The sequence below is a fragment of the Urocampus carinirostris genome, chromosome 6, assembly GCF_059441175.1.
Source record: "Urocampus carinirostris isolate Australia breed hairy pipefish chromosome 6, RoL_Ucar_1.0, whole genome shotgun sequence".
NCBI lineage: Eukaryota > Metazoa > Chordata > Actinopteri > Syngnathiformes > Syngnathidae > Urocampus > Urocampus carinirostris.
Genome location: NC_142354.1, coordinates 43,021,795 through 43,048,671, shown reverse-complemented (window position 1 = coordinate 43,048,671; position 26,877 = coordinate 43,021,795). Strand labels below are relative to the sequence as shown.

Below are 26,877 nucleotides of genomic sequence, written 5' to 3'. Positions count from 1 at the left end.
GTCAAGTCACAAGTCATAAAAACAGCGACTCGAGTCGACTCGAGTCCAAGTCACTAAGTCTCAAGTCCCCATGTCTGGAAGATACAAACTCCGCACAGGAAGTCTGGAGCTGGATTTGAATTGTGCCGCACAAGCGCTAACCACTGCCCCGCCGTGCTGCCTGATGAAGAACATGTTGGGGTATTTTTGTCCCATTCAACACCTGCAAAGAACTGCGTAAAAAATCAGGGTTGGGTTACTTTGACTATTATTGCACACTGTTGTTCATGACTGGGATGGGCTCCAGCACCCCCGCGGCCCTCGTGAGAAAAAGCGACGCAGTAAATCAGGGGTGACAAACTCATTTTAACTCGGGGGCCACACGATAGAACAAACAATCTGTCAGGGGCCTGACTAGTAGATTAAAGAGAAAGAAAAAGCGATAAAGAAATAAGAGGAAGAGGGAGGGAAAAGGAGAGGGGGCGGGACAAAGAACGTACCTAATACTAACAGTTTTTTTGAAGGCATACTTGACTTCACCTTCCCTGGACGACAAGCACCACAACAATGACGTAATCTCGAAACAACGAGATCTCGTTTGCCGAGATCGGCGTGCGGACGAAAACTCGAACCGCGAGACCAAAACAACAATGGCGGTTCTCCCTGACGAAAAGTTTGGAGTGCGGTAAATCTTTGTTTAAAAAAAAAAAGTAATCGGATAAAAATGACAATTTTGTGTCAAAAAAGTTGCGTCCCGGGGACGCACGTTGATTTGACACGATGCGTCCCCAGCAAAAATGATTCGCTGGGACGCAGGGACGCGGGCAAACCAGAACACTGCTGGGTTAATCTGCTTTTTGTAACCTAGGAGACATTAAAACGAGATGACTCTGGTTAGGATCTTAAGATGTTAAAATCCAACCTGTTATTGAGGGTTTTCTACAGTAGTCTCCTGTTCTCCTTGCACACTAAAAATGTATTGATGTCCTCTCTCCTTTTGAGTGTCCATTAAACTAGAAACTGTCACAGACCAGAACGGACACAGGACTCAATTGCATGCGTTTCTCAGATTTCGTTGAAAGAGAGTGAGAGTAAGGCTTGCTTGATCGCTTGATCCGAAGACTGGCGGAGAGCGGGAACGAGCAAGGCGGGAGTGACACTTCCGTGTCGGAAGAAGACGGGCGGGAATGGCAAATCGTTTGACCAGGGCTGGAGATCAGATGCGATGTCAAGTTCGTAATAGTGGTCGTAGGCAGGCGGCAGGCAGAACAGGCGTAGTCAGGTTCAGAAACGGGTCGAAAACGGCAATCAGGCAGGAAGCAGGGTTTAACAGGGACAGAGTCGGACGGGAATGCTCACTGAGTGAAACACAACAGCTCGCAACGATCTGACAAAGTTTGAACTGAAATCGGGGGCTTAAGAAGGGTGTGGCCACCAATCAGCTTGTCCGGGCTGTTGGCGCCAATCAAGCTGCCACTGGTGTTCCAAATAGGGCAATCATGACAGAAACTTGTTAAGATGTCAATAAATATCCATTATGAGGAAAGCACAGTAGGGGGAACACATGCGGTTGAAATTTTCAACCAGTTTTATTTGACAGATCAGTCACTTTCTGCTACAAAATGTAAAAATAACAACATACTACCATACTGAACAATGATTTAACACTAATTTGTAGCTTGTCAAAAACAGGGGCAACAACTTGGCACACTGCTTAATTGTTTCCGTTTGATAATAGCTGTAATACAAATCGCTGTTGGACGAACAAAAACATCATCTTAAACTTGACCTTTATTGACAAATACAATGTACTGCATTAAAAAAAGTGTCACAGTGTTTCATCAGATTAAAAGCACTGGAAATCAACTCACTAGTTATCCAGATGTCTGGAGAAAATTCACTTGAACTTCTCAGTTCATTTTGTTCCACAAAATTGCAAAATCAAAACATAAGAGTATCCACTAAGGACTGGGAAATGTGTTTGTGCAGCTTCCACACCCAAAACAATTTGTGTATTGTGTGTGTTGGAGCGTGAGTCGCTCTTATGAGAAGATTGAGTGAATATCCCGTCAATCGTCCTCAACAGGCTCAATGAGGTCTTCTGAGAAAGTCCCGGCATGGTTTTCTAAATTCCTGTATCGTTGCCAGCTCTCCTCTCTGACTCCTTTCAACATGCCTTCCTGTTGCAAGACAAAAACATGGTTTTATTAGATATCACGTTTGTGACTCATTTGGCCATTTTTTGCAATAAAATCATAAGTGAATCTGACAGTTTACCATTTTCTGAAAATTTAGGAAACATACCTTCTCGGCGTCATCCAAAACCAAGATGATTTCTCCCTGGTCAAATTGGAGTTGACCACATCCAGATAAATCATTGCTCTTTAGCGCCACTCCCTGGTGACAAACATGAAATCACATCAGTTGACAATCATGAATTCTACATCATACCTAAAAATATTGCCTGCTGTATTATGGCCATCACAAAATTAAAAAAAAAAAATAACAGTTTCACATCACATGGAGAAAAACTGAAATTGAATAAATATAGGCATTAAAGTTTCAAAAGAAAGATATCTTACAAGTGAATAATATTACCGGACTATAAGCCGCTACTTTTTTCCCCTAACTTCCAACCCTGAGGCTTATTCAGTGATGCGGCCAATTTATGTCATTTATCTAACGGCCGCCAGCGGCGCTCGAGTGTTGCTACCATTAATTGCCCTGTCAAAGTTATATTATTATTATTAAAGCTTTGAAAACTCTCTCGGTGTACTGTCTTTCTTTGTAAATATGTGTAACCCATGTATAATATGTATTTGCAACTGTATATTTTTGTAATGAATTTATTTTTATTTATTTTAGAAACTTATTCTGATATGTTTTGCACGGGTGAATGAAAAAGGAAGGGCGGAACAAACGCGGGGTGACGGGTTTAGTGGGGACCGCTAAAAGTGAGGGACCGTTTGGGATGAAAGTTATATTATTATTATTAAAGCTTTGAAAACTCTCTCGGTGTACTGTCTTTCTTTGTAAATATGTGTAACCCATGTATAATATGTATTTGCACGGATGAATGATAAGTGAGGGGCGGAGCAAACGCGGGGCGCCGGGTTTAAGTGGGGACCGCTAAAGGTGAGGGACAGACAAGGAAAGAAGAGGGGGTAAAAAGTTGGTTGAAAAAAAAAAAAGGAGTTGCGTGAGTAAATGTGTTCATCTGATATATTTTTCCCCACCTTACCTTTGGAAATATACACTTTTTTCCTTGGATTACTTTCAACGGGACCCGGACTCTGCAGGTCTGCATCAAACCTTAAGTACCGGTATCATTTTCCGGCTGTGATTTTTGGACTGTGGACTTTAACGAAGGACATTTAGTTTCAATCGCGGGACTTGAAGTCGGGTTTGGGTTAATTTTGTGTTTGTGTTACATGTTTAAATGTGGGCGCATGCAACTTATATACAGGTGCGGCTTGTGTAAGTGCAAAATCGGTTTTCCTCTTAAAATGTGGTGAGTGCGGCTTATAATCAGGTGCGCTCTATAGTCTGGAATTTACGGTAATTGTGAATTCGAGGGATAGAAATGTGGTCAGTAAACAGCTTTACAATATCATCTTTGGGTCGCTCAAAGAAGCAAAGTGTTGAAATGGAGCATTATAAGAGAGTTCAGACAAAACAATGTGTACAACGTGGTGGTACCATGATTAAATCCAATGCATTTTCCAATGTCATCGAGATCCCTAGTGATTACACGGAGGATTTGGCCCTAATCATTCATTCATATGATTTTCACTCATGTTATTGGCCCAGGCCGCAAGAATATACTCAATTATTAAACTGGTCCGTGGTAACGAAATTGTTGCTGACCACTGCTTTAGACCAGTGATTCTCAAATGGTGGGTTATGACCAATGTTCCCTGTAATTTTCCTTACGGGTCTGAGCGTTCACACAAAGTCGGTGAGCAACGCTTGAAACAACAGTGAGCAACGGCAATCCCAAGTGTGGCAACTAAATCATTATCAAACATGTCCACAACTTGACATCACGTTACATTTTTCTGCGTTTCCGGCAATGCAAAATGATTTTTCTCTTTTGAATGAATTGACTCATGTACTATTGCAAAGGTTGCAGGGCCTACAAACGTCATTTGTTTTTACAATTCTTTCACAAGATTCATTTTTTTTTTCTGGTATCTTTTGTCGCATAATAGTAACATTTTGGGGGGCTTATTGAGTCAGTTGCAAGATACAGAACTGTATTAAATCACATTTTTTAGTGGAAGTACAATGTTGGCAACAACATTGACTTGGTAAACTTTATTTTATTTTTACCTGTTTTTTTCTCCTTTTTAAAAAAATCTCATTGTGTTTATTTTTTTTCTAACTGTTTTTTGCTCTCTATTACCTTTTTTCCCTTTATTTGCTTCTTTCTTTTCTTCTGGCTTTTTTTCTGAAATTTTCCTGATCTTTTTTTCTCCTTTTGTTTCGTTTTTTTCAGCTTTTCACCACTTTTTCATTTTGGTAATTTTTTTCTTTTTTGTTCTATTCCCCCCCTTCCTATAAGTCATTTTTGTGCACAATTTTACATAATATTTGGTCGTGTAGGGATTAAAGAAGCAAAAACAACCCGAAGAGCCGTTTGGGACCCGAAAGAGCCGGTTCCTTTTAGTGAGCCGAGCCGAAGAAGCCGGTTCTCGAAAAACTCTACTGACTTTACTCAACTTCGTTCTACTTCGACATTGACTTTAAAATACTGCATTTAGAACGCAAAGTCAGGGAAACCCGTGTATTTTGACCTTCATGCACTGTAACTGTGACTTAATTTGCTTTTTAATCAGCAATTTCGAGCCCTGATTTTTGTGCGCTGGCTAGATTTTCTTGTGCGCGGAAAAGCTCTGGGTAGTGCGCAATTGCGCACACACGCAGCTTAGAGGGAACATTGGTTATGACTCAAAAGAGGGTTGCGGGCCTTTGCCTTAGAAAAGTAATACTAGGAAGAAGAAACAATGACAGGGCTATTATCCTCCTTAACAATAGATGAGAATAATGCCCTGCTAGATCTCTTATTTCTGTTCAGTCCATCAGTGTGTTTGAGAAGGACCGTATCAAAGAAGGAAACTATTGCGAAACACGAAAATGGTCTTTGAGTGTTACACTTTTCATTGAGTCTTCAAAGTGAGGAAAGATTATACTATACAGTGGAACCTGGGTTTTCGACCGCCTCTCAGTTCGAACAAATCGGAGTCCGACCAAGAATTGAGAAATTCTTGCTTCGCTGTTCGGTCCAAAAATCGGAGTTCGAACGCCGGTAATGCGTGAGTGCGTACGCTAGGGTGCCATGCTGAGCGGCGTACGGGTGTTTTAGCCCCTTATGATGCCTCTGAAGAAAGTCAGTGCAAGCAGCAAAGTTGCTACAGGTGAAAAAAGAAAAGTAGTGCGTACAACTATTGCATTTAAGAAAGAAATAATAGCAAAATATGAAGGAGGTGTGCCAGTGTCTGATCTTGCTAGGGAATATAGCATGGCTAAATCAGTACGATAGTACGATGACTTTAATGACACTGTCATTAGTCATTTTAGAAAAGTGCTAAAAAGAAGGCAGAAGCAAGTGTCATTAGATCGGTATTTTAAGAGAAAAGAACATCCTTCCAAACGATAATTTTCCTTCCTCCTCCATCCCTCTCCCCACAGTCTACCTGCGCCTTCTGCTGACCACCACAAAGGTAAGAAATCCTATTCATAATTCTTTTCTTTATCCTTTTTTTCATTTTTACACGTTCATGTTAGCGTAATCTTTCGTACGGAAGATTACGATAATGCGGACGTACGATTAGCCTGGGTTAGCTTTAAGTTTACGTCAAACATTCAGGGTGTTGGAACGGAGCCCAACTTTCAGGGTGTTGGAACGGAGCCCCCTTTCCAATGAACCGCTCACCACTTGTTGTGGAGACCCGGGTGCTAAATGATTTGTAAACAACCTGATTTTTTTATTTTTACACGTTCACGTTAGCGTAATATTTCGTACGGAGGATTATGCTAACGCGAACGTACGATTAGCCTGGGTTAGCTTTATGTTTACGATAAACATTCAAGGTAAATATTCAGGGTGTTGGAACGGATTAAAACGATTTACATTATTCTTAATGAGAAAAATGATTTCGGTGATCAAACAAATCGGTTTTCGAACAGGGTTCTGGAACGGATTATGGTCGAGAACCAAGGTTCCTTTGTATAACATCAAGCGTGTCTACCTTGTACAGAAACCCGGGCGGAAAATCACTATCATCATCCGAGTCAGCCATCTCGTTGCTGTCAGTTTCGTCTTCCATCTCCTCCTGCTCGTCTTTAGCAGGAAGAAGAGCACATTTCAGAGAGCGGAAAGATAGGCGAGGAGCAGGAATGGGCACGTTTTTAGTCTTCTCCTCCTGTGTGGGCTCGTCACTTGCATCGTCCTCCTGCTCTGGAATGACCTGCGCATCACTCACAGGAGAATCGGCAGGGTGGGAAGTTTCTTGACTCGTAACATCCGATTTAGGGACGGCGGAATCATCCAACGGATTCGTAGCAAGTCGGGCCTCCGCCTCCGCTTCTCCCAGACTTTCACTTGCACTCCTGTCGCCGGGCTCGCTGATACACTGAGATTGTCTTTTGGGGGTGTTGGTGCCACAGGAACTAAGGTCCGATTCTGACGACTGCCCACTTTTGGCAGGGATGCCGCTACTCTCTGCTGTGCAAACCTCAGAAGAGTTGCTTTGAGTTTGAGGAGGTGGAGAAGTGGGCACGGCATTTTTCCCATTTTGGGTCGAGGCATGGATGGAAATGTGATCAGTCGGGAATGAGGTATTGCAGGGAATTGGGTTGGAAATGGTCAAGGACCGCCTCTTCTTCGACTTTGCTGTGGGGCTGCACAAAGAAGCAAATATGAAATGTTTTTTTTGTACGATAAGAGTGAAAATATTTCATTAATGTATCACCTGCTCAAACCCTTTACGATGAATGCTTTCCCAGAGTGTTGATCCTCAAGTTTCTTCATCACATAGTATAAATCCCTGTTAAGCTGCAGATTAACAAAATCAAATATCAGATCAGGCCTGCCAGACAACACTCAGAGAAGCGCAAGAGAAAAACGAGCAGCAGGTTGAAATATGTCAACTTGATGTTGCCAAAGACAGGTGCCTGTCACGAATGCTGTACTTGTATCTCTCTCTCTCTCTCTCTCTCTCTCTCTCTGTGTGTGTGTGTGTGTCTTTTAACCACTTTGTCTAACTTCCTTTTTTCCTTTTTTCTCTTTTCTCTCCTTCTGTCCTTATATTTCTCTTTGGATTTCTTTCTTCCTCTCCCTTTTTTTTCTCCCTCCCTCGCGACTCTTTATCTCTTTCTCACACTCTCTCCCTCTCTCTCTTTTTTCTTTCTTTGTCCCGCCCTCTCTCTTCTTTTCCCTCCCTCTTTCTCTTATTTCCTTATCTCTCTTTTTCTTTCTCTTTAATCTACTAGTCCAGCCCCAGACAGAATGTTTGTTCTATCGTGTGGCCCCCGAGTTCAAATGAGTTTGACACCCCTGACTTAGCCGATAATTTTTTTTTTTTTTTCAATTATATATTTCTAAAATGAGTGCCTATTAACCTCGGTTTTTATTTTTATTTGACTTCCTGAACATTTCTATAACTATTTAAATAATCAAAATCATTTTATAAATATGATTAACTCTTTAAATATTTTGTACCATTCTCCACTTAAATGATCGAGTGCTGTGGTTTGAAAGCTCATTTTTGTCATACTGTTATGGAAAATATGCAAAGATTAAAAAAATGAGAACAACGAAGGCACGTATATTTCATATGACAAAAACCTTTGGAAGAAATATGGAATTAAAAGGAATATTAATATGCCAACTGCCCGGTCACAGGCACCGTTTGGGATGAAAGTTATATTATTATTATTAAAGCTTTGAAAACTCTCTCGGTGTACAGTCTTTCTTTGTAAATATGTGTAACCCACGTATAATATGTATTTGCAACTGTATATTTTTGTAACAAATTTATTTCGATTTATTTTAGACACTTATTCTGATATGTTTTGCACGGGTGAATGAAAAAGGAGGGGCGGAACAAACGCGGGGTGGGTGACGGGTTTAGTGGGGACCGCTAAAGGTGAGGGACCGTTTGGGATGAAAGTTATTTTATTATTATTAAAGCTTTGAAAACTCTAGGTGTACTGTCTTTCTTTGTAAATATGTGTAACCATGTATAATATGTAATTACAACTGTATATTTTTGTAATGTATTTATTTCTATTTATTTTAGACACTTATTCTGATGTGTTTTGCACGGGTGAATGAAAAAGGAGGGGCAGAACAAACGCGGGGTGACGGGTTTAGTGGGGACCGCTAAAGGTGAGGGACAGACAAAAAAAAGGTGAAGAGGGGGATAAAAAGTTGGTTAAAGAAAAACGAGTTGCGTGAGTAAATGTGTTCATCTGATATATTTTCTCACCCTTACCTTTGGAAATATACACTTTTTTCCTTGGATTACTTTCAACGGGACCCGGACTCTGCAGCAGACCTGCAGAGTCCGGGTCAAACCGTAAGTACGGTATAATTTTCCGTTCATTTTGCCAGCTGTGATTTATGGACTGTGGACTTTGATGAAGGACACTTGAAGTCAAGTTTGGGTTAATTTTGTGTTTGTGTTACATATTTTAATGTGGGCGCATGCGGCTTATATACAGGTGCGGCTTATGTATGGACAAAATCGGTTTTCCTCTTAAAATGCGGTGGGTGCGGCTTACAATCAGGTGCGCTCTATAGTCCGGAATTTACGGTAGATGGAAGTGGACAATTTTCTGCACCCCACCATTAAGTTTACACTGCTAATGGAACACAATTTATTTATCAGTGTGCTTTACAACGAAAGTGAATAAATGGTCTTATCTTACCACACTCATTTCTTTGTAGAAGACGTCTCTCAGATTCGATACATTTTGGAACACTGTCACGTAGCAACCAATGCGACTAGAGACAAGCAAAACACAGCCATCAGATATATTATCCCAACAGGTAACAATAAAAATGATGAAAATATATACCGTATTTTGCTGAATATAAGACACACCTAAAAACCCAAATTGGCCAGGAATTTCAAGGTGCGGCTAATAAACAGCAGAATATGATGGATACGGTATTTATAGGTGTGTATTACTACACAAGGTTTTGCAGTATTTTTCCGTATATGAGCAATGATTGTTTAATTGATACTCCCCCAACGGGATTCACACATAGTGGCCGTTAGGGCGCCACACTGTAGCACTAGAGAACCAGTTATACAGATGACATATGAAAAGGCATTGCATTTTATCCCATCTGATTTTGAGACTGATTTTCCTAGTGCATATTCCTTTAGGCTAAACCAGTGATCAGAAACCTAGGGCTCTTTTCTGTACAAATGGCTCGTTGATGAAATAAGACTTATGTCCAATGTTCCCTGTAATTTTCCACGGGTTTGTGCGTTCACACAAAGTCGGTGAGCAACGCTTGAAACAACAGTGAGCAACGGCAATCCCAAGTGTGGCAACTAAGTCATTAGTAGTATGATACACCAATGTATTTAATCACATTTTTGAGTGGAAGTACAATGTTGGCGACAAGATTGACTTGGTATAATTGGAAATTATTTGAATGCAACACAAACTTTTCTTCTTTTTTTTTTTTAATTCCTTTTAAAAAAAATCTTAGTGTTTATTTTTTCCTAGCTGTTACTTTTTTCTTTTGTTCTCTATTTCCTTTTTTCCTTTGTTTCTTTTTTTTCTGGCTTTTTTTCTGAAATGTTCCTCCTTTTTTCTCTTTCTTTTGTTTCTTTTTTTCTCAGCTTTTCACTACTTTTCCATTTCGGTAGTTTTTTCTTTTTTGTTCTATTCCCCCTCCCTTTAAGTCATTTTGTGCATAATTTTACATAATATTTGGTCATATAAGGATGAAAGAAGCAAAAACAAATCGAAGAGCCGTTTGGGACCCTAAAGAGCCGGTTCCTTTTAGTGAGCCGAGCCGAAGAAGCCGGTTCTCGAAAAACTCTACTGATTTTTGTGAGCTGACTAGATTTTCTTGTGCGCGGAAAAGCTCTGGGTAGTGCGCAATTGCACACACACGCAGCTTGGAGGGAACATTGCTTATGTCATTTTGTTATACATGCTGATTTCCACGGGTGGTTCAGTCCAATATATAAAGGACAACATTTTACTAAAGTTTACAGTAAGGGTGTTACACCAGCAGACACCGTTTTGGCTATAAGCCACTAAATAATTCTTTAAATAGAAGCTCATTAAACGATTTAAGTTCGTGCAACTCACAGTCCGGTGTGCCTTGTGTATGAGAAATATACGACCAAAGACTATTTTTAGGGGGTGCTCTTTGTAGTGCGGAAAATATGCTCAATTTGTTTTTCTGGGTAACTAAAAACCTGTCATGTAAACATTTGAAGTGTTTTGCTAGTTTCTCGCAGAGTAACAGTATAGCAAAACCAAACTTTGTTGCTGTAAGACAGCAAAGATGGTTTTACCCTTTTTTGTTTTACTTCTCAAGGTTGCTTCATTTGCCTCATGTTGAGGTTTTTGAGTTTTTCCTTGCCCTCATGTTGGTTCCAGATCAGGTGATGGTGTAATAATAGTCTGAAAAAATAGTCTGTGAAATAACCTGTGCAGCCCTTTGAGACTCTTTGTGATTAAGGGTTATACAAATAAAAATGACTTGACTTTATTCTGTCTCTCTGTAAAACATTGATATAATTATCTTTATCTTGCATTCTCCAGAGATTGCCAACCTTCCTGAATAGAAACGACAAACAAAACAGAGGGGAAAAAAAGGAACTCCAGCTGGGGAATTAATCATACCTTTGATAGAGAATAGGCAGCTCTTCCCTCAGCTCTTGATTTATCTCTTCAAAGACGTTCTGGGCTTTATTGAACTCTTCCTCCGCCTATTCAACAAAATAGAGTAAATACAGTTAAATGCGATACTGTATGCAATGCAAATATCGATTAACCGGTGGTATTCAGATGAGTGTTCTAGTACCAATTCGTGAACCAGCACTTCAAGGCAGATCAAAGAGTAATTAAGATTTGAAATGATATCTTGAAAAGCAGGGTTGGGGTAGGGTTACTTTAACTTGATTACTTTCAATGACTTTTGGATTACTCCAATACCAAATATGCTAATAAAAGACAAAAGAAACTAAATAGGAATCAAATGACTACATTTTGTGAAGGCCTGGGGAGTAACGGAATACATGGAACGGCAAAAATGATGTTAGCAAGCTGTTTGGATTTATTTTCATTTTGTTTCTGTCGCATTTGATGTTCGTTTTGCCGGAGGTCAAAGAGATCAAAGCCAGGAGAGAAAGCTTACCACGTGTTGCGAGTCATCATTGTATTCATATTTATTTTCTTTTGTCTTTTATTAGCATATTTGGTATTGGAGTAATCCAAAAGTAATTGAAAGTACTAGCAAAATACGGTATATATTTGGAACTTAAATCGTTCAATAAAAAACGGCGGAGAAATTCTTCAGAAGACCGCGAAGGCAAGGAAAACACGTGTTTTGAAGCGAACGAGTCGACGAAAGATAAACAAAAGAAAACTCCTAGCAAGAAAAGGACTTTTCTGCCAAAATGGACTCGATTATATCCCTGGTGACGCTATGAGGAGGATGATAATGGAGGCTACATGTTCTGTGATGCGTGCACCCAGCGTGACAAAAAAACTGGATTGCACAAATGATTTCGCAATATGAACTTTCAGAAAAGCACATTGGATCGGCACAACGACAATGAAAACCACAAATTAGCTATGGAAATTCCGTTGCTGCAATTGGACCTCGAGAAGGCATTACAACTGTGGCGGGACAGCAAACCACGAAGAATATATGAACTGAAAAATCTGAAGTGATTAAAACTGCATGAATCTATAGACTAATATTTCAGCAATATTATTTTGTATAATGTACAATATTCTTGTGAACTGAAAAATCTCGAAGTGATAACTGATTTGTATTACCAATAAACTGTGATGATTAAAACTGAACGAATATATAGATTTATATATTTATTTATATATTTGTCGCCGATTTACAATTTCAACCTCGATAACACAAAATTTTGGGGAGCCACAGATCTCTGTTGGGACCCATAGATTTTTGAGCATGCTAGTCCCCGGGACCCATCACTTTTCACAGCTAAAATCAACACTGATTATTTAGATAATGTTTCTCAACTTTTTATAAACTAATGTACCCTAACGCTACCTTAACAGCTAGTTTAAAATATACTAAAGTAAAGCAGGAATATAGAGTAGAAATGCAAGTCATTTTTTTGTCAAATAGGCAAAAAAACACATTAAAAAGCAAAATTGTCAATCAATGGGAGGATTTCAATTTATTTTTACAGTAGTGTTTTTGCAGTTAGCATGACAACGAATGACAGTGAAATACTGTTTTGGAGGTTTTTGAGCATGAATAATAGTCTCATCTCATCTCATCAGCTGCACCGCTTATCCTCAGTAGGGTCGCGGGGGTGCTGGAGCCCATCCCAGCAATCATCGGGCAGTGGGCAGGGGACACCCTGAACTGGTTCCCAGCCAATCGCAGGGCACGAATAATAGTAAACTTGAGAAAAACGAAGTGCTACCTTGACAATTTTGGCTTCGTCCTTTTTTTTGGCACTCTGCAGCGCTTCCAGGTGGTGCCGCGCCGAATCATAATCCACCAGTTTACGACCACGTTTTGCGATTCTTTCCTGAAACACAAAAACATGCTCAATATAAGTCGGATCTGTGTGTCGAGGCAGATCACACAAAGCCATTTTGTATCATTTCGATGCATTAAAATAAAAACATTCACTTTTTTTTATCTGAAATCAGTTTTTTAGGGGGCAGACCAATGTTCCCTGTAATTTTCCTTACAGGTCTGAGCGTTCACACAAAGTCGGTGAGCAACGCTTGAAACAACAGTGAGCAACAGCAATCCCAAGTGTGGCAAGATAATTCATTATCAAACATGTCCAAAACTTATAAAAATGATTTTTCTCTTTTGAATGAATTGACTCATGTATTATTGCAAAGGTTGTACGGCCTACAAACGTCGTTTGTTCTTACAATTCTTTCACAAGATATCCATTTCTTTTTATTCCTGGTATCTTTTGTCGCATAAAACTAACATTTTTGGGGGCTTATTTAGTCGGTTGTAGGATACAGAAGTGTACTTAATCACATTTTTTAGTGGAAGTACAATGTTGGCAACAAGATTTACTTGATAAAATTGGAAATTATTTGAATGCAACACAAACGTTTTCTTCTTTTTTCTGTGTTTTTTCTCTACTTTTTTTTAAATTCCTTTAAAAAAATCTCATTGTGTTTATTTTTTCTGAGTTGTTACTTTTTTCTTTTTGTTCTTCATTTACTTTTTTCCTACATTTCTTTCTTTTCTTTTTTTCTGGCTTTTTTCTAAAAAAAATTCTTCTTTTTTTCTCTTTTTCACTACTTTTTCATTTTGGGATTTTTTTCTTTTTTGTTCTATTCCCCCCCTTCCTTTAAGTCATTTTGTGCATAATTTTACATAATATTTGGTCGGGTAGGGATTAAAGAAGCAAAAACAACCTGAAGAGCCGTTTAGGACCGAAAGAGCCGGCTCCTTTTAGTGAGCCGAGCTGAAGAGGCCGGTTCTCAACCAACTCTACTAAATTTACTCAACTTCGTTCTACTCTGACTCGACTTCAAAATACCGCATTTAGGACACAACGTCAGGGGAACCCGTGTATTTTGACCTTCATGCACTGTAACTTTGACTTAAGTCGCTTCTTAATTAGCAATTTTGATCCCTCATTTTTATGCGCTGGCTCGATTTTCTTGTGCGCTGAGAATGTGCGAGCAGTGCGCAATTGCGCATGCAGCTTAGAGGGAACACTGGGGCAGACACAATCAAAATGAACAAAGACATTAGGATGCTATACCTTGATTTCTGGAAACTGACTTGTATAGTTTTCCATGGGGCGCACAAGTTGGTCATTCATTTTCTCCTCATGGTCGTTCCAAAGTAAATCTTCACTCTAAAAGTGTACACAAGTAATACTTTAACTGCTGCTTTATTTGAACTATTTGTCAATATCGATCAAGAAAAAATGATAGGGGATCAACCCAAATATCAATATCATGGATGCTGAGCAAGTCCAGTAAATGAATCAGATTGATACTACCGTCTTAAGATCAATACTGTGTTCCCATTTTAACTAGCACTATAATAATGTTAGTCTGTCGTAAGAGTATACATACATTATAACTTTCAACTACCGTGAATTCCGGACTATAAGCCGCTACTTTTTTCCCCAAACGTTCAACCCTGCGGCTTATTCAGTGATGCGGCCAGTTTATGTCATTTTTCTAACAGCCGCCAGTGGCGCTCGAGTACAAAAGGTCAGATTTAGACCGGTGGAATATATGCGCCGAGGAAGACTGCAACTTCTTAGCTTGTGCACAAATTAAATTAGCGTAGACATATCCTCATCAAGCAAATTGCAAAGAGAAAGGCACATGACACAGCTTTCAAGCTAAAACCAATCGGGCAGTCCGGACGGTTTACCGTGATTTTTACAAGTACAGTATGTTTTTTTTACCAGACCCGTTTACGGTGTTGCGAGCGTGTTTTGGAATAAGGGAGCGTGGGACGGCGTCTATATGACAAAGTTTCTTTCCGACACTGAGGAAGACGACTTTGATGGCTTCAGTTCTAAGGAGGAAGATGAGGACGGTTTTTTCACAAGTACGTTTTTTTTACCAGACCCGCTTACTGTGTTGCGAGCGTGTTGCTACCATTAACTGCCCTGTCACAGGCACCGTTTGGGATGAAAGTTATATTATTATTATTATTATTATTAAAGCTTTGAAAATTCTCTCGGTGTACAGTCTTTCTCTGTAAACATGTGTAACCCATGTATAATATGTATTTGCAACTGTATATTTTTGTAATGTATTTATTTGTATTTATTTTAGACACTTATTCTGCTATGTTTTAAACGGGTGAATGAAAAAGGAGGGGCGAAACAAATGGGGGGGTGAGGGGAAGTGGGGTAAAGGTGAGGAACAGACAGACCTGTTTGTGGACGCGGCGGACAATAGTGGATATATATTTTTCCCATCCTTACCTTTGTAAATATACACTTTTTTCCTTGGATTACTTTCAACGTGACCCGGACTCTGCAGGTCTGCATCAAACCTTAAGTACCGGTATCATTTTCCGTTCATTTTGCCGGCTGTGATTTTTGGACTGTGTACTTTAATGAAGGACATTCAGTTTCAATCGCGGGACTTTGTCGGGTTTGGGTTCATTTTGTGTTTGTGTTACATTTTTTCTAATGTGGGCGCATGTGGCTTATATACAGGTCCGGCTTGTGCAAGTACAAAATCGGTTTCCCTCTTAATATGTGGTGGGTGCGGCTTATAATCGGGTGCACTCTATAGTCCGGAATTTACGGTATCTAGTTTCTTAAACTGTTAAAATTTGCATTGTAGTTATTTACCTAAAAAAATGAAAATTTTAAGCTGATTTCATCATAACTTTAAACGAACTCAAGAGGGAAGGGTTCAATTACCCAATGATGATCAGATTTTCAAGCATAAAGGATCGGTAACAGATCTATATGTATTGATACTACCTTGTATTTACTTAGATCAGATCAATATAAAAAAAAACAATCGCCCACCCCTAAAAAAATTTTGCTAGATATATTTCTAAGGGGCAGCAGTGGTTAGCGCATGTGCGGCACAGTTCATGTCTTGGGAACCTGCGTGGGTTCAAATCCAGCTCCAGACTTCCTGTGCGGAGTTTGTATGTTCTTCCTGTGCTTGCGTGGGTTTCCTCCGGGCACTCCGGTTTCTTCCCACATTCCAAAAACATGCATTTCAGGTGAATTGGCCGGTCCAAATTGTCTCTAGGTGTGAACGAGCGAGTGAGTTGTCTGTCCATGTGTGCCCTGCGATTGGCTGGCAACCAGTTCAGAGTATCCCCTGCCCGATGATTGCTGGGATGGGCTCCAGCACCCCCGCGACCCTACTGAGGATAAGCGGTGCAGCTAATGAGATGAGATGAGATATATTTCTAAGGGAATATAAAATAAAAATACTTCAGTGATAAGAACAAGATCTTCCACTCCATTCCAGTCGACTTCGTAGACGTCTCGCAAAGTCTCGGAGAGCCTCTTGGATGTTTCATGTACGGCTGCGGAATGAGAATCAAAGGGTGGGACGGATTATGAGATCACTCCAAAAAAGTTTCCTTTGCATTCTGAATCAGGATGAATTAATGTGGCATTGTTTTTGAGGTTTAAGGCTAAACCGTTACACCCGGACAGAAAAGGTCACAGCAACAATTAACTTCCTGACTGAAGTTTAAGTAAAAATAACAGCAGACTCAGTGTTAATTTTACCTCTGAAAAGTGATGGGTCCCAGGACTCGCATGCTCAAAAATCTAGGGGTCCCAACAGAGATCTATGGCTCCCCAAAATTTTGTGTTATTGAGGTATAAATTGTTAATCGGCGACAAATATATAATATAAATCTATATATTCATTCAGTTTTAATCATCACAGTTTATTGGTACTACAAATCAGTTATCACTTCAGATTTTTCAGTTCACAAAAATATTGTACATTATACAAAATAATATTGCTGAAATATTAGTCTATAGATTCATGCAGTTTTAATCACTTCAGATTTTTCAGTTCATATATTCTTCGTGGTTTGCTGTCCCGCCACAGTTGTAATGCCTTCTCAAGGTCCGATTGCAGCAACGGAATTTCGTTTTGGTTCCAGATCAGGGGATGGTGTAATAATAATCTGAAAAAATTGTGAACCTGTGAAGCCCCCCAAATAAAAATGACTTGACTTGACTTGACATGTGTTTCCTTATATCATATATATTGTAAATGAACATTTTGTTGTGAGACACTGAGTTGCTCGACATGAATGAGGTTTATTAAAAAAAAAGTTCAAAAATGAAGTCGCTTGGACGTTCACTGTAGAAGGAAAAAATACACGCAAATATAATGAAGTAGAATAATACATTTTCTTATTCAAATTATGAATTCATTTTCTGCATTAAATTATTGTTGGCAATATACTGATTAAAAGGATCACCACAAACCTGTCTTTTTTCATTTTCTCCTTTTATACTTCCTTTTTTATTAACTTCTGTGTACAACATAATCATTCGTAAAATAACATCAAAGCAAGTGAGCTCTTTAATGAGTTGAGCCGGCTAAAAAGAGACGGACTTTCACTAAACAACTCGAACTCGAGATCGGCGTGCAGACGAAAACTCGAACCGCGAGACCAAAACAACAATGGCGGATCTGCCTGACGAAATGTTAAAAAATGATAATGACAATGTGGTGTCAAAAAAGTTGTGTCCCGGGGACGCACGTTGATTTGAGACGATGCGTCCCCAGCAAAAAATAATGCGTCTAGGACGCAGGGACGCGGGCAAACCAGAACACTGCGCTTTGAAAACTTGCCTTTGACTGCACTGTAGTAAGCCTTGACATCCTTTAGCAACCTGCCTCCGTCAACCTGTATGCAGAGAAAAAAAATTATGGTAGATTGTCTTGTGAGTTAAAGGGACAGTGTTAAATATAGTTTCTCCTAGTGGTACAAAAAAGGCAAAAATACATGAACTGCCATGCCAATGTTAATTTTTATTAACAAATTAAAAATAAATAAATAAATCATAGGTCAAGACATTTGTATTTATTTGATATAGTGGAATCCCAATTAGTAGGTACCGCCATGTTTGTCTGCCATCTTGCTGGACTGTGGCACTGGTTTTCGTGCGCATTAGACAACAGTGCCATCTACTGGTTAAATGTTACAGGGGCTTTAAAGATTCATTCATTATTTGTTCAACAGCTGGAGCCCATCGCAACAGACTTAGGGAGAGTGTGCATCCTATACTGGTTGCCAGTCAAGAGTGTGCATCCTATACTGGTTGCCAATAGCAAGGCTCTATTTATGTGTTTTGATCAATACTATTAATAGTCTAAAACAGAAAAGTGTTTGGACAGTTTTAATTAGGGCTATGATTTAACCAATATATTGATCTTCGGTTAAACTTGATTACCGTAAATTCCGGACTATAGAGCGCACCTGATTATAAGCCACACCCACCATATTTTAAGAGAAAAAACGATTTTGTACATACACCAGCCGCACCTGTATATAAGCCGCATGCGCCCACATTTAAACATGTAAAACAAACACAAAATTAACCCAAACCCGACTTCAAGTCCCGCGATTGAAACTAAATGTCCTTCATTAAAGTCCACAGTCCAAAAATCACAGCCGGCAAAATGAACGGAAAATGATACCGGTACTTAAGGTTTGATGCAGACCTGCAGAGTCCGGGTCCCGTTGAAAGTAATGCAAGGAAAAAAGTGTATATTTCCAAAGGTAAGGGTGGGAAAAATATATCAGATGAACACATTTACTCACGCAACTCCTTTTTCTTTAACCAACTTTTTACCCAGTCTTCTTTCCTTGTCTGTCCCTCACCTTTAGCGGTCCCCACTTAAACTCGGCACCCCGCGTTTGTTCCGCCCCTCATTTTTCGTTCACCCGTATCAGAATAAGTGTCTAAAATAAATACAAATAAATACATTACAAAAATATACCGTTGCAAATACATATTATACATGGATTACACATATTTACAAAGAAAGACGGTACACCGAGAGAGTTTTTAAAGCTTTAATAATAATAATATAGCTTTGACAGGGCAGTTAATGGTAGCAACACTCGAGCGCCGCTAACGGCCGTTAGAAAAATAGATAGATAGATAGATAGATAGATAGATACTTTATTCATCCCCGTAGGGAAATTCACACTTCCAGCAGTCTACCCTGTTGTTTATTAACAGATGAACATGATGCCCGTGGGGTGCTTGTAGCGAAGTGGATGACGTCAGGCCAGTCCAAAAATTTGACATCCCTGCGGCAGATGGATAACTTTTCTTTGCGAAAATCCAGGGATACACCACCTCGTGTTAGCAAGTCCGTCCGCCTTCTCTCCGATTCCCCCCGGCTTTCGTGTCTCTGTTTAGCAGCGTTGAAGCCGGATTGCTCCGGGTAGCTCCGGGTGGCTACACGTTAGCGTCCGGAATGCTAAACGTGAGCCACGTTTCCGCAAAAACACAGCAACTGCGCTCCCTGTGCGCTTCGATGTTTTCCAAAAGCACTCGATGATGCGCTTCGATGTTTTCCAAAAGCACTCGATGATCTTATTTGGTCGTGAGTTCGCATTTACCATGATTACGGATGGTACCGAAGACTTATAACGCCGCTAGCCGCTTCGCTAGCTCCGGCTTTTCCCCACGATGGGCCCCTTCATCACGCCGGCACAAGAATTCTTAAGGGCACGCATTTGACATAAATTGGCCGCATCACTGAATAAGCCGCAGGGTTGAAAGTTAGGGAAAAAAGTAGCGGCTTACAGTCCGAAATTTACGGTATATTGGCAATTCATTGAATAAACATGAACTTTGTTGTGTTTTTTTCGAACCATTTTTTTGTAAAATACCAACTTATTTTATATTACAAACATAAATTCTTATTCAGTCACTTGTTTGTTCAAAACTACAGGAAGAATGGGATATACACACGCCAAAATTATTAAAGGTGTGTAAATGGTGAGAGAAAATCGTGAAAATGAAAAAAAATAAAGCATCATACATTCAAGTAGCAGATGTCCATGTTATTATTCATTTGAAGATGTGCCCTGCGATTGGCTGGCAACCAGTTGAGGGTGTCCCCTGCCCACTGCCCGATGATTGCTGGGATGGGCTCCAGCACCCCCGCGACCCTACTGAGGATAAGCGGTGCAGCTAATGAGATGAGATGAGATGTCTAAAGCAAATGGCATAGCATTTTCTATCCATCCATTATCTGTACCGCTTATCCTCAGTAGGGTTGCACGGATGCTGGAACCCATCCCAGCTATCTCCAGGGAGTGGGCAGGGGACACCCTCAACTGGTTGCACACGTTGATTTGACACAATGCGTCCCCAGCAAAAATGGTGCGTCAAGGACGCAGGGACGCGGGCAAACCAGAACACTGACTAATTATCTGCTCTTGAGGTAGCACAGTATATTTAATAACTTAATTTGTTTAACAAAGCGGTTTAAGATTGTACTGTAAAAAATAAAAAACCATAAAGCACATCGTTCTTTTTTATATTAAGTATAATTTTCTTCTTTTTAATATACCGTATTTTCCGCACTATAAGGCGCAGCGGGTTATAGGGCGCACCCCGAAAAAATAGTTTTTGGTCCTATTTTTGTCATACATAAGACGCACCGGATTATAAGGCGCTACAATGGGAACGTCGACAAAACAGTCAGATTGTTCAGTCCAACTTATTACCCCCTTAACATTCCCAAAGCTTGCAAAGACGCAAATACGTGTCGAGGACACGTGCGGATGCGGTGTCCGTACGATGTCACTCAAATGCATCGTTCCATCATTCGGAAGGTTAAAGTCTTGGGATTCAAGAAATGCCAACCATTCCTTAATATCTATTTTCTTTTTCGCACGCAACTTTACTATATATATGACAATAAACACTTGGAATTGAGTTGAATTTAAAAATAGACACTCCATTCCATCCATTATCTGCACCGCTTATCACAGAAACATCGAGTTCAGTCTGAAACAAGATACAGGGAAAATATATAGCCGGAGTAGCTCACCGAAGTCGTTGTGTTCATAATAATGTGCAGCCGTGGTCCTCTTATATCCGTGAGTTTAGTAAATCCAGGAGAATAAAATATTTACAAATACAAAATAGTAAGAAAATGCTTTCTGTATGCTGTCAGCCACGTGCTATACGCATTCATCTTTTTTGGCCAATTGCAGGCTTTGTTTTGCCGTTTAAGCCAATGCCAGCCTGTAAATGATAAAAAGGATCCGCCCCTTGACCTCCGAATAACTTTAGCCAATAGCGATCCATTCAAATGATGATTGACACATTGGTTAGCCAATGAAACGCCGGTAAATAAATCCCAGCATACACCGCGGACTACTTGGCGTTCAGGGGAAAATCTAGTCGGCGGCTGCAAGTTAGTTGCAAGACTTTGCGAATTAATTTTGTTCCATAAATAAGGCGCACTGTATTATAAGGCGGATGGTCAGCTTTTGAAAAAAATAAAGGCTTTTAGGTGCGCCTTATAGTGCGCAAAATACGGTACTAATTATCTGCTTATGAGGTAGTAGAGTGAAATATTTGACCTCACTTCATTTTCAAACATTTTCGACGGACGGTGTGCCTCGAAACTTTTTATAATGTCAGATCAACAACCTAAAGCTCAAATGCCTATTTTTAGGAATTTCAAAAAGTTGCAAATTGCAACAATGAATCGATGAATGTTGAAGTGAAAGTAATGGTCACATGAGGGCCTTCAACATCCTTCCCATTCCTCAAAGGAAAAGCTGCTCGGCCAAAATGCACTGGGTGAGCATTTTTAGTGAAAGTCTTTTGAGGAACTTTCTTCCCTACATACTCACGGCTGTAGCTACAAGACAACTACAGACAAAAAAACTCTTGAAGAACAGTGTTTCCTCTAAATTGTGCACTGCTCGCACATTCTCAGCGCACAAGAAAATCTAGCCAGCGCACAAAAATCAGGGCTCAAAATTACTTAAAAGCGACTTAAGTCAACGTTACAGTGCATGAAGGTAAAAATACACGGGTTCCCCTGACGTTGTTTCCTAAATGCGGTATTTTGAGGTCGAGTCGAAGTAGAACAAAGTTGAGTAAAGTCAGTAGAGTTTGTCGAGAACCGGCTTCTTCGGCTCGGCTCACTAAAAGGAACCGGCTCTTTCGGGTCCTAAACAGCCCCTCAGGTTGTTTTCACTTCCTTAATCCCTACACGACCAAATATTATGTAAAATTATGCACAAAATGACTTAAAAGAAGGGGGGGGGAATAGAACAAAAAAGAAAAAAATACCAAAATGAAAAAGTAGTGAAAAGCTGAGAAAAAAAGAAACAAAAGGAAGAGGAAAAAAAAGAAGGAAAAATTTAGAAAAAAGCCAGAAACAAAGAAAAGAAAGAAATGTAGGAAAAAAGTAAATAGAGAACAATAAGAAAAAAGTAACAGCTCGGAAAAAATAAACACAATGAGATTTTTTTTAAAGACATTTTTAAAAAAGTAGAAAAAAGTAGCTCAGGAGGTAGAGCGCTCGTCTTGGGATCAAGGGATCCCAGTTCGAACCCCGGCTCGTCCGTGTTACATGTGGAAGTGTCCTTGGGTAAGACACTGAACCCCTAATACCCCCAATAAGCAGGTTAGCGCCTTACATTTCTGCAAGGCTGCTATTGGGAAATGTGGAGCACATTGTAAAGCACTTTGGGAAGTCATTGACTTGAAAAGCGCTATATAAATGCAGATCATTTCATAAACCAGCCTTTATGTTTTTTTCAACACTAGGTACCTGTTGTTTGTTCAGGTTCTGCAGGCAGACTTCAAATTGTTCATCTTTGGTCTCCATGGTCTTGCCCAGTTTTTGAAGAACCTGTGTGATCATAAAATTCAAGCTTGCATTTCAGTTTGTACTTTGTGTTATCAGATAATAGCACATCTTTTTTCAGTTACTCAACTGTTGAGTAGTTATCAATACTGATTTCGTAGACAGATACCATGAATGCATGAGATTGCTTTATGATACCAAAATGTAGTTTTTTAAAGAGAATTAACTTTAAATCCCAACATAGTATTTTCTTTTATTAATTTAAGGGTAATTTGCCATTCTTTTAATTTCAGGTTCCTGTTGAATGGCCAGAGAAGGCGGCCAATCAAAAGTAACGAAATCTTGAGAAAAGACCAATAACAGAACTTATCACAGTACTCGCCAACACCCATTTAAATCACGTGTATACATTTTAAATTCGACCAATGTGTATCCATATAATTCTTTCACACTACGTATGACATTTCTAAACTTTTGCACATCCTAAAATACACTGTGCTATAGTTGACCACTAGATGCCGCTGTATTTGGTAGTGCTACCTAAAATGAGTGCTACAAAGCACACCTCCGTAATATTGCGATGATTCGTTCGATGCTGTCCCAATCAGATGCAGAGGTTTTAATTCATGCGTTTATTACTTATCGGCTTGATTACTGTAATGTATTGCTTTCTGGTCTCCCGATGTCTAGCATCAAAAGTTTGCAGCTGGTATAGAATGCCGCAGCTAGACTTTTGACTAAGACCAAAAAGTTTGAGCATATTACTTCTGTATTGGCCAACTTGCACTGGCTCCCAGTCCACTTAAGATGTGACTTTAAGGTTCTCTTATTAACATATAAATGTTTGCATGGACTTGCATCCTCTGATCTCTCAGATTTGATTTCCCCCTATGTTCCTGCACGGAGTCAGCGCTCAGTAAATGCCGGTCTACTTGTGACTCCGAGAGCCAAGAAGTCTGCAGGCTTGAGAGCGTTCTCCATCCAGGCCCCGGTGCTATGGAATGTCCTGCCTCCGGAGATAAGATCTGCAACCTCAATGGAAGTTTTTAAATCGAGGTTTAAGACACACTTCTATTCCAAAGCTTATGATTGATGCCCACCTCATATTCTGTATTGTCCTGTCTTTTTCCGACTGCCTGCCTGGTGGTGATACGAAGGAGAAGGACGATTTGAGATAAGTCAGCGGACCAGCGTTTGACCTGAAGCATGTGAACGCCTGTATGGACCAGCTGGCAGAGATGGGTAGCTGCGTCGTGGCCGTCATAGACTTTCTGGACTAGTTTACAGGCTGGGGGCGTCGCTGCTGTCATGCACTTTCCGGACAAATTTTCAACATGTTACCTAGTGTTTACGATGTTTGTGTACTGTAATGCTAAATGTAATTCACCCTGGTCATCCTGGAAGGGGGATACCACTTGTGAGGTCCCTTCTCAAGGCTTCTCTTTTTCCTCACACTGAGGTTTTGAGTTGTTCCTTGCCCGCATGTTGGTTAGAGATCAGGTCATTGTGTCATAGTAATCCTGTGCAGTCCTTTGAGACATTTTTGTGATTAAGGGCTATACAAATAAATTTGACTTGACTTGACTTGACAAGGAAGATTAGACAACAGAGGCTAAAAGTGACCAAACTGTAACATTTTTGCCCAGCTTTTTGGCTTACCATACAGATGGAAGACACATTATGTCAGCTACTTCTAGATGAACCTCAAGTCCTCAACTTATGTCAAATAAAAACAATTTTCTGGACCTATGACGATGTAAATTTATCTTTGTCGATATTACAAATCAATAAAAGCAAGGTTTTGGGTGCTCTGAGGAGAGTGATGAACAACAAGATTATGAGTATGGATGTTAAGACAGAACTGTATGAGAGTGTGATTGTGCCGACTGTGTTGTATGGTGCAGAGACTTGGAGCCTGAGCGCAGATTTAAGAAGGAAATTGAATGTTTTTGAGATGAAGGGTTTGAGGAGTATGTTAGGAGTGACAAGATTGGATAGACTGAGAAATGAAATTGTGAGAGACAGAACTGGAGTAGTCATGGAACTGAGCAAGCGTGTTGATGAGAGAGTACTCGGTTGGTTTGGACACATGGAGAGGATGGATGAGGAGCCAATGTTGAAGAGGATCTACAGAGCAGAGGTCAATGGAAGGAGACCAAAAGGAAGGCCGCGATGGACGTGGATGGATGGTGTTATGAGTTCACTGCAGGAAAGAGGTCAAAATATAATGGAAGCTAGAGCTCTTGTTGGTGATAGAAAGGAGTGGAGAGGTGTTGTGAAAGGATAGTGAGATTGTGGACGCGTTCGTAAGGATGGGCTGGGCACCCGTATGATGCGGCAGGGGTAAACCAGTGAAAGCTGTCGGGCCCTGCTGTTGAACAAAAGAGTGTGTTGTGTCACCCTGACCTGAGTGACAGGGCCGCTTTCTGGTGTCCTGTTTCATCTGGAGGGACGAAAGCATGACCAACTTGGGTGCCGAGGTGCCTAACTTGTTTGGGTGTGTTTTTTTTTTTTTTTTATTTCCCTTTTATTTTCTTTGTTATCGAATGTGTGTGTCTTGCGGTCGGTTACCCCTCTTGAGGGATATGACCAAGGAAGGAAGGAAGGAAGGAAGGAAGGAGTCTAGATAGATAGATAGACAGATGGAGAGACAGACAGGTAGATAGATAGATAGACAGATGGAGGGACAGACAGGTAGATAGATAGACAGATGGAGGGACAGACGGAGAGACAGACAGACGGAGAGATAGATAGATAGATAGATAGATAGATAGATAGATAGATAGATAGATAGATAGATAGATAGATAGATAGATAGACAAATCAATATTTTTTGTTTTATAATATATGAAGTTTTAGCACTAGGAGGTTTTGTATAACAGAAAATGTCCCTGTCCAAAGCCATGTTTTTCTCATCATTGCTCCTCATGACCCTTTCTTCAGCTTCAATTATAAAATAATGATATATTTGAAACCGTTTGGACAGCAAATGACAGCACACAGTTGCCCAACATCACTTCAAAGAGTTCTGTTTCAGCTTTGTCGCATCTTACAAATCGACCTCAAACTTAAGAGCAGCACAAGTTCACCATCAGGAAATGGAGCCTCGAGAGTCTGTGTTTACTGACTTTGTGATGTTCTGACAGGAAATCAGAAACCGCCTAATAAATTCCGGACTAGCACTTTGCTCATTAGAATTAACGGGTCACATAGCAACCGGGATGAAACAGATCACAGCACATTCCAGCTACACAAAAACGACAATAATCCGCTAGAAACTTTTGCACAAACAAAAGTTGATGCTTTATTCCTTACCACAATGACAGGGTTGGGTAGGGTTACTTTACCTGGATTACTTTCAATTACTTTTGGATTACTCCAATACCAAATCTGCTAATAAAAGACAAAAGAAACTAAATAGGAATAAAATGACTCCATTTTGTGCAGGCTTGGGGAGTAACGGAATACATGGAACGGCAAAAATGATGTCGGCAAGCTGTTTGGATTGATTTTCATTTTGTTTCTGTGGCATTTGATGTTCGTTTTGCCGGAGATCAAAGAGATCAAAGCCAGGAGAGAAAGCTTAACACGAGTTGTGAGTCATTTTATTCATATTTAGTTTATTTTATCTTTTATTAGTATATTTGGTATTGCAGTCATCCAAAAGTAATTGAAAGTAATCCAGTTAAAGTAACCCTACCCAACCCTGCATTTTATGTTAATTTTGCCGGAGATCAAAGGGATCAAAGCCAGGAGAGAAAGCTTAACACGTGTTGTGAGTCATTTTATTCATATTTAGTTTCTTTTATCTTTTATTAGTATATTTGGTATTGCAGTCATCCAAAAGTAATTGAAAGTAATCCAGTTAAAGTAACCCTACCCAACCCTGCATTTTATGTTAATTTTGCCGGAGATCAAAGGGATCAAAGCCAGGAGAGAAAGCTTACCACGTGTTGTGAGTCATCATTTTATTCATATTTAGTTTCTTTTATCTTTTATTAGCATATTTGGTATTGCAGTCATCCATAAGTAATTGAAAGTAATCCAGTTAAAGTAACCCTACATTTTATGTTCGTTTTGCCGGAGATCAAAGCCAGGAGAGTCATCATTTTATTCATATTTAGATTATTTTGTCTTTTATTAGCCTATTTGGTATTGGAGTAATCCAAAAGTCATTGAAAGTAATCCAGTTAAAGTAACCCTACCCGACCCTGCACGTTTGTCAATCAATCAACTCACCTTCTCTTGTGCGCGACTCAAAGACTTCTGGACCCTTTTTGCGAGAAATCCAGCACCGGCCTGCAGGTTCGGACCCATTTTATTCTCCGCCATGGTCCTCTCTGTGAG

General features: G+C 39.9%; 1 protein-coding gene across 1 annotated transcript; it reads right to left on the bottom strand.

Annotated features, from left to right (window-relative positions):
* Positions 1–1,531: 1,531 nt before the first annotated feature.
* On the bottom strand, positions 1,532–26,877 carry bin2b (bridging integrator 2b). The gene is made up of 12 exons (XM_088337285.1): positions 26,770–26,877; positions 22,495–22,575; positions 17,527–17,581; positions 16,137–16,231; positions 13,971–14,066; positions 12,651–12,758; positions 10,861–10,946; positions 8,914–8,989; positions 6,954–7,036; positions 6,231–6,882; positions 2,284–2,376; positions 1,532–2,159 (listed from the first exon to the last, which is right to left on the bottom strand). The coding sequence occupies exons 1-12, from the start codon at positions 26,860–26,862 to the stop codon at positions 2,049–2,051; spliced, it is 1,629 nt and encodes a 542-aa protein (XP_088193411.1). The 5' UTR covers positions 26,863–26,877; the 3' UTR covers positions 1,532–2,048.

Bases quoted from the DNA above. Each gene is read 5' to 3' on its own strand.
- bin2b (XM_088337285.1), bottom strand. From the start codon at position 26,862: ATGGCGGAGAATAAAATGGGTCCGAACCTGCAGGCCGGTGCTGGATTT. The intron at 16,232-17,526 runs GCAAGTTTTCAA...CTCATTCCGCAG, and splicing joins TTACTACAGTGCAGTCAAAG to CCGTACATGAAACATCCAAG. The intron at 7,037-8,913 runs GTAAGATAAGAC...GTTAATCTGCAG, and splicing joins TCTACAAAGAAATGAGTGTG to CTTAACAGGGATTTATACTA.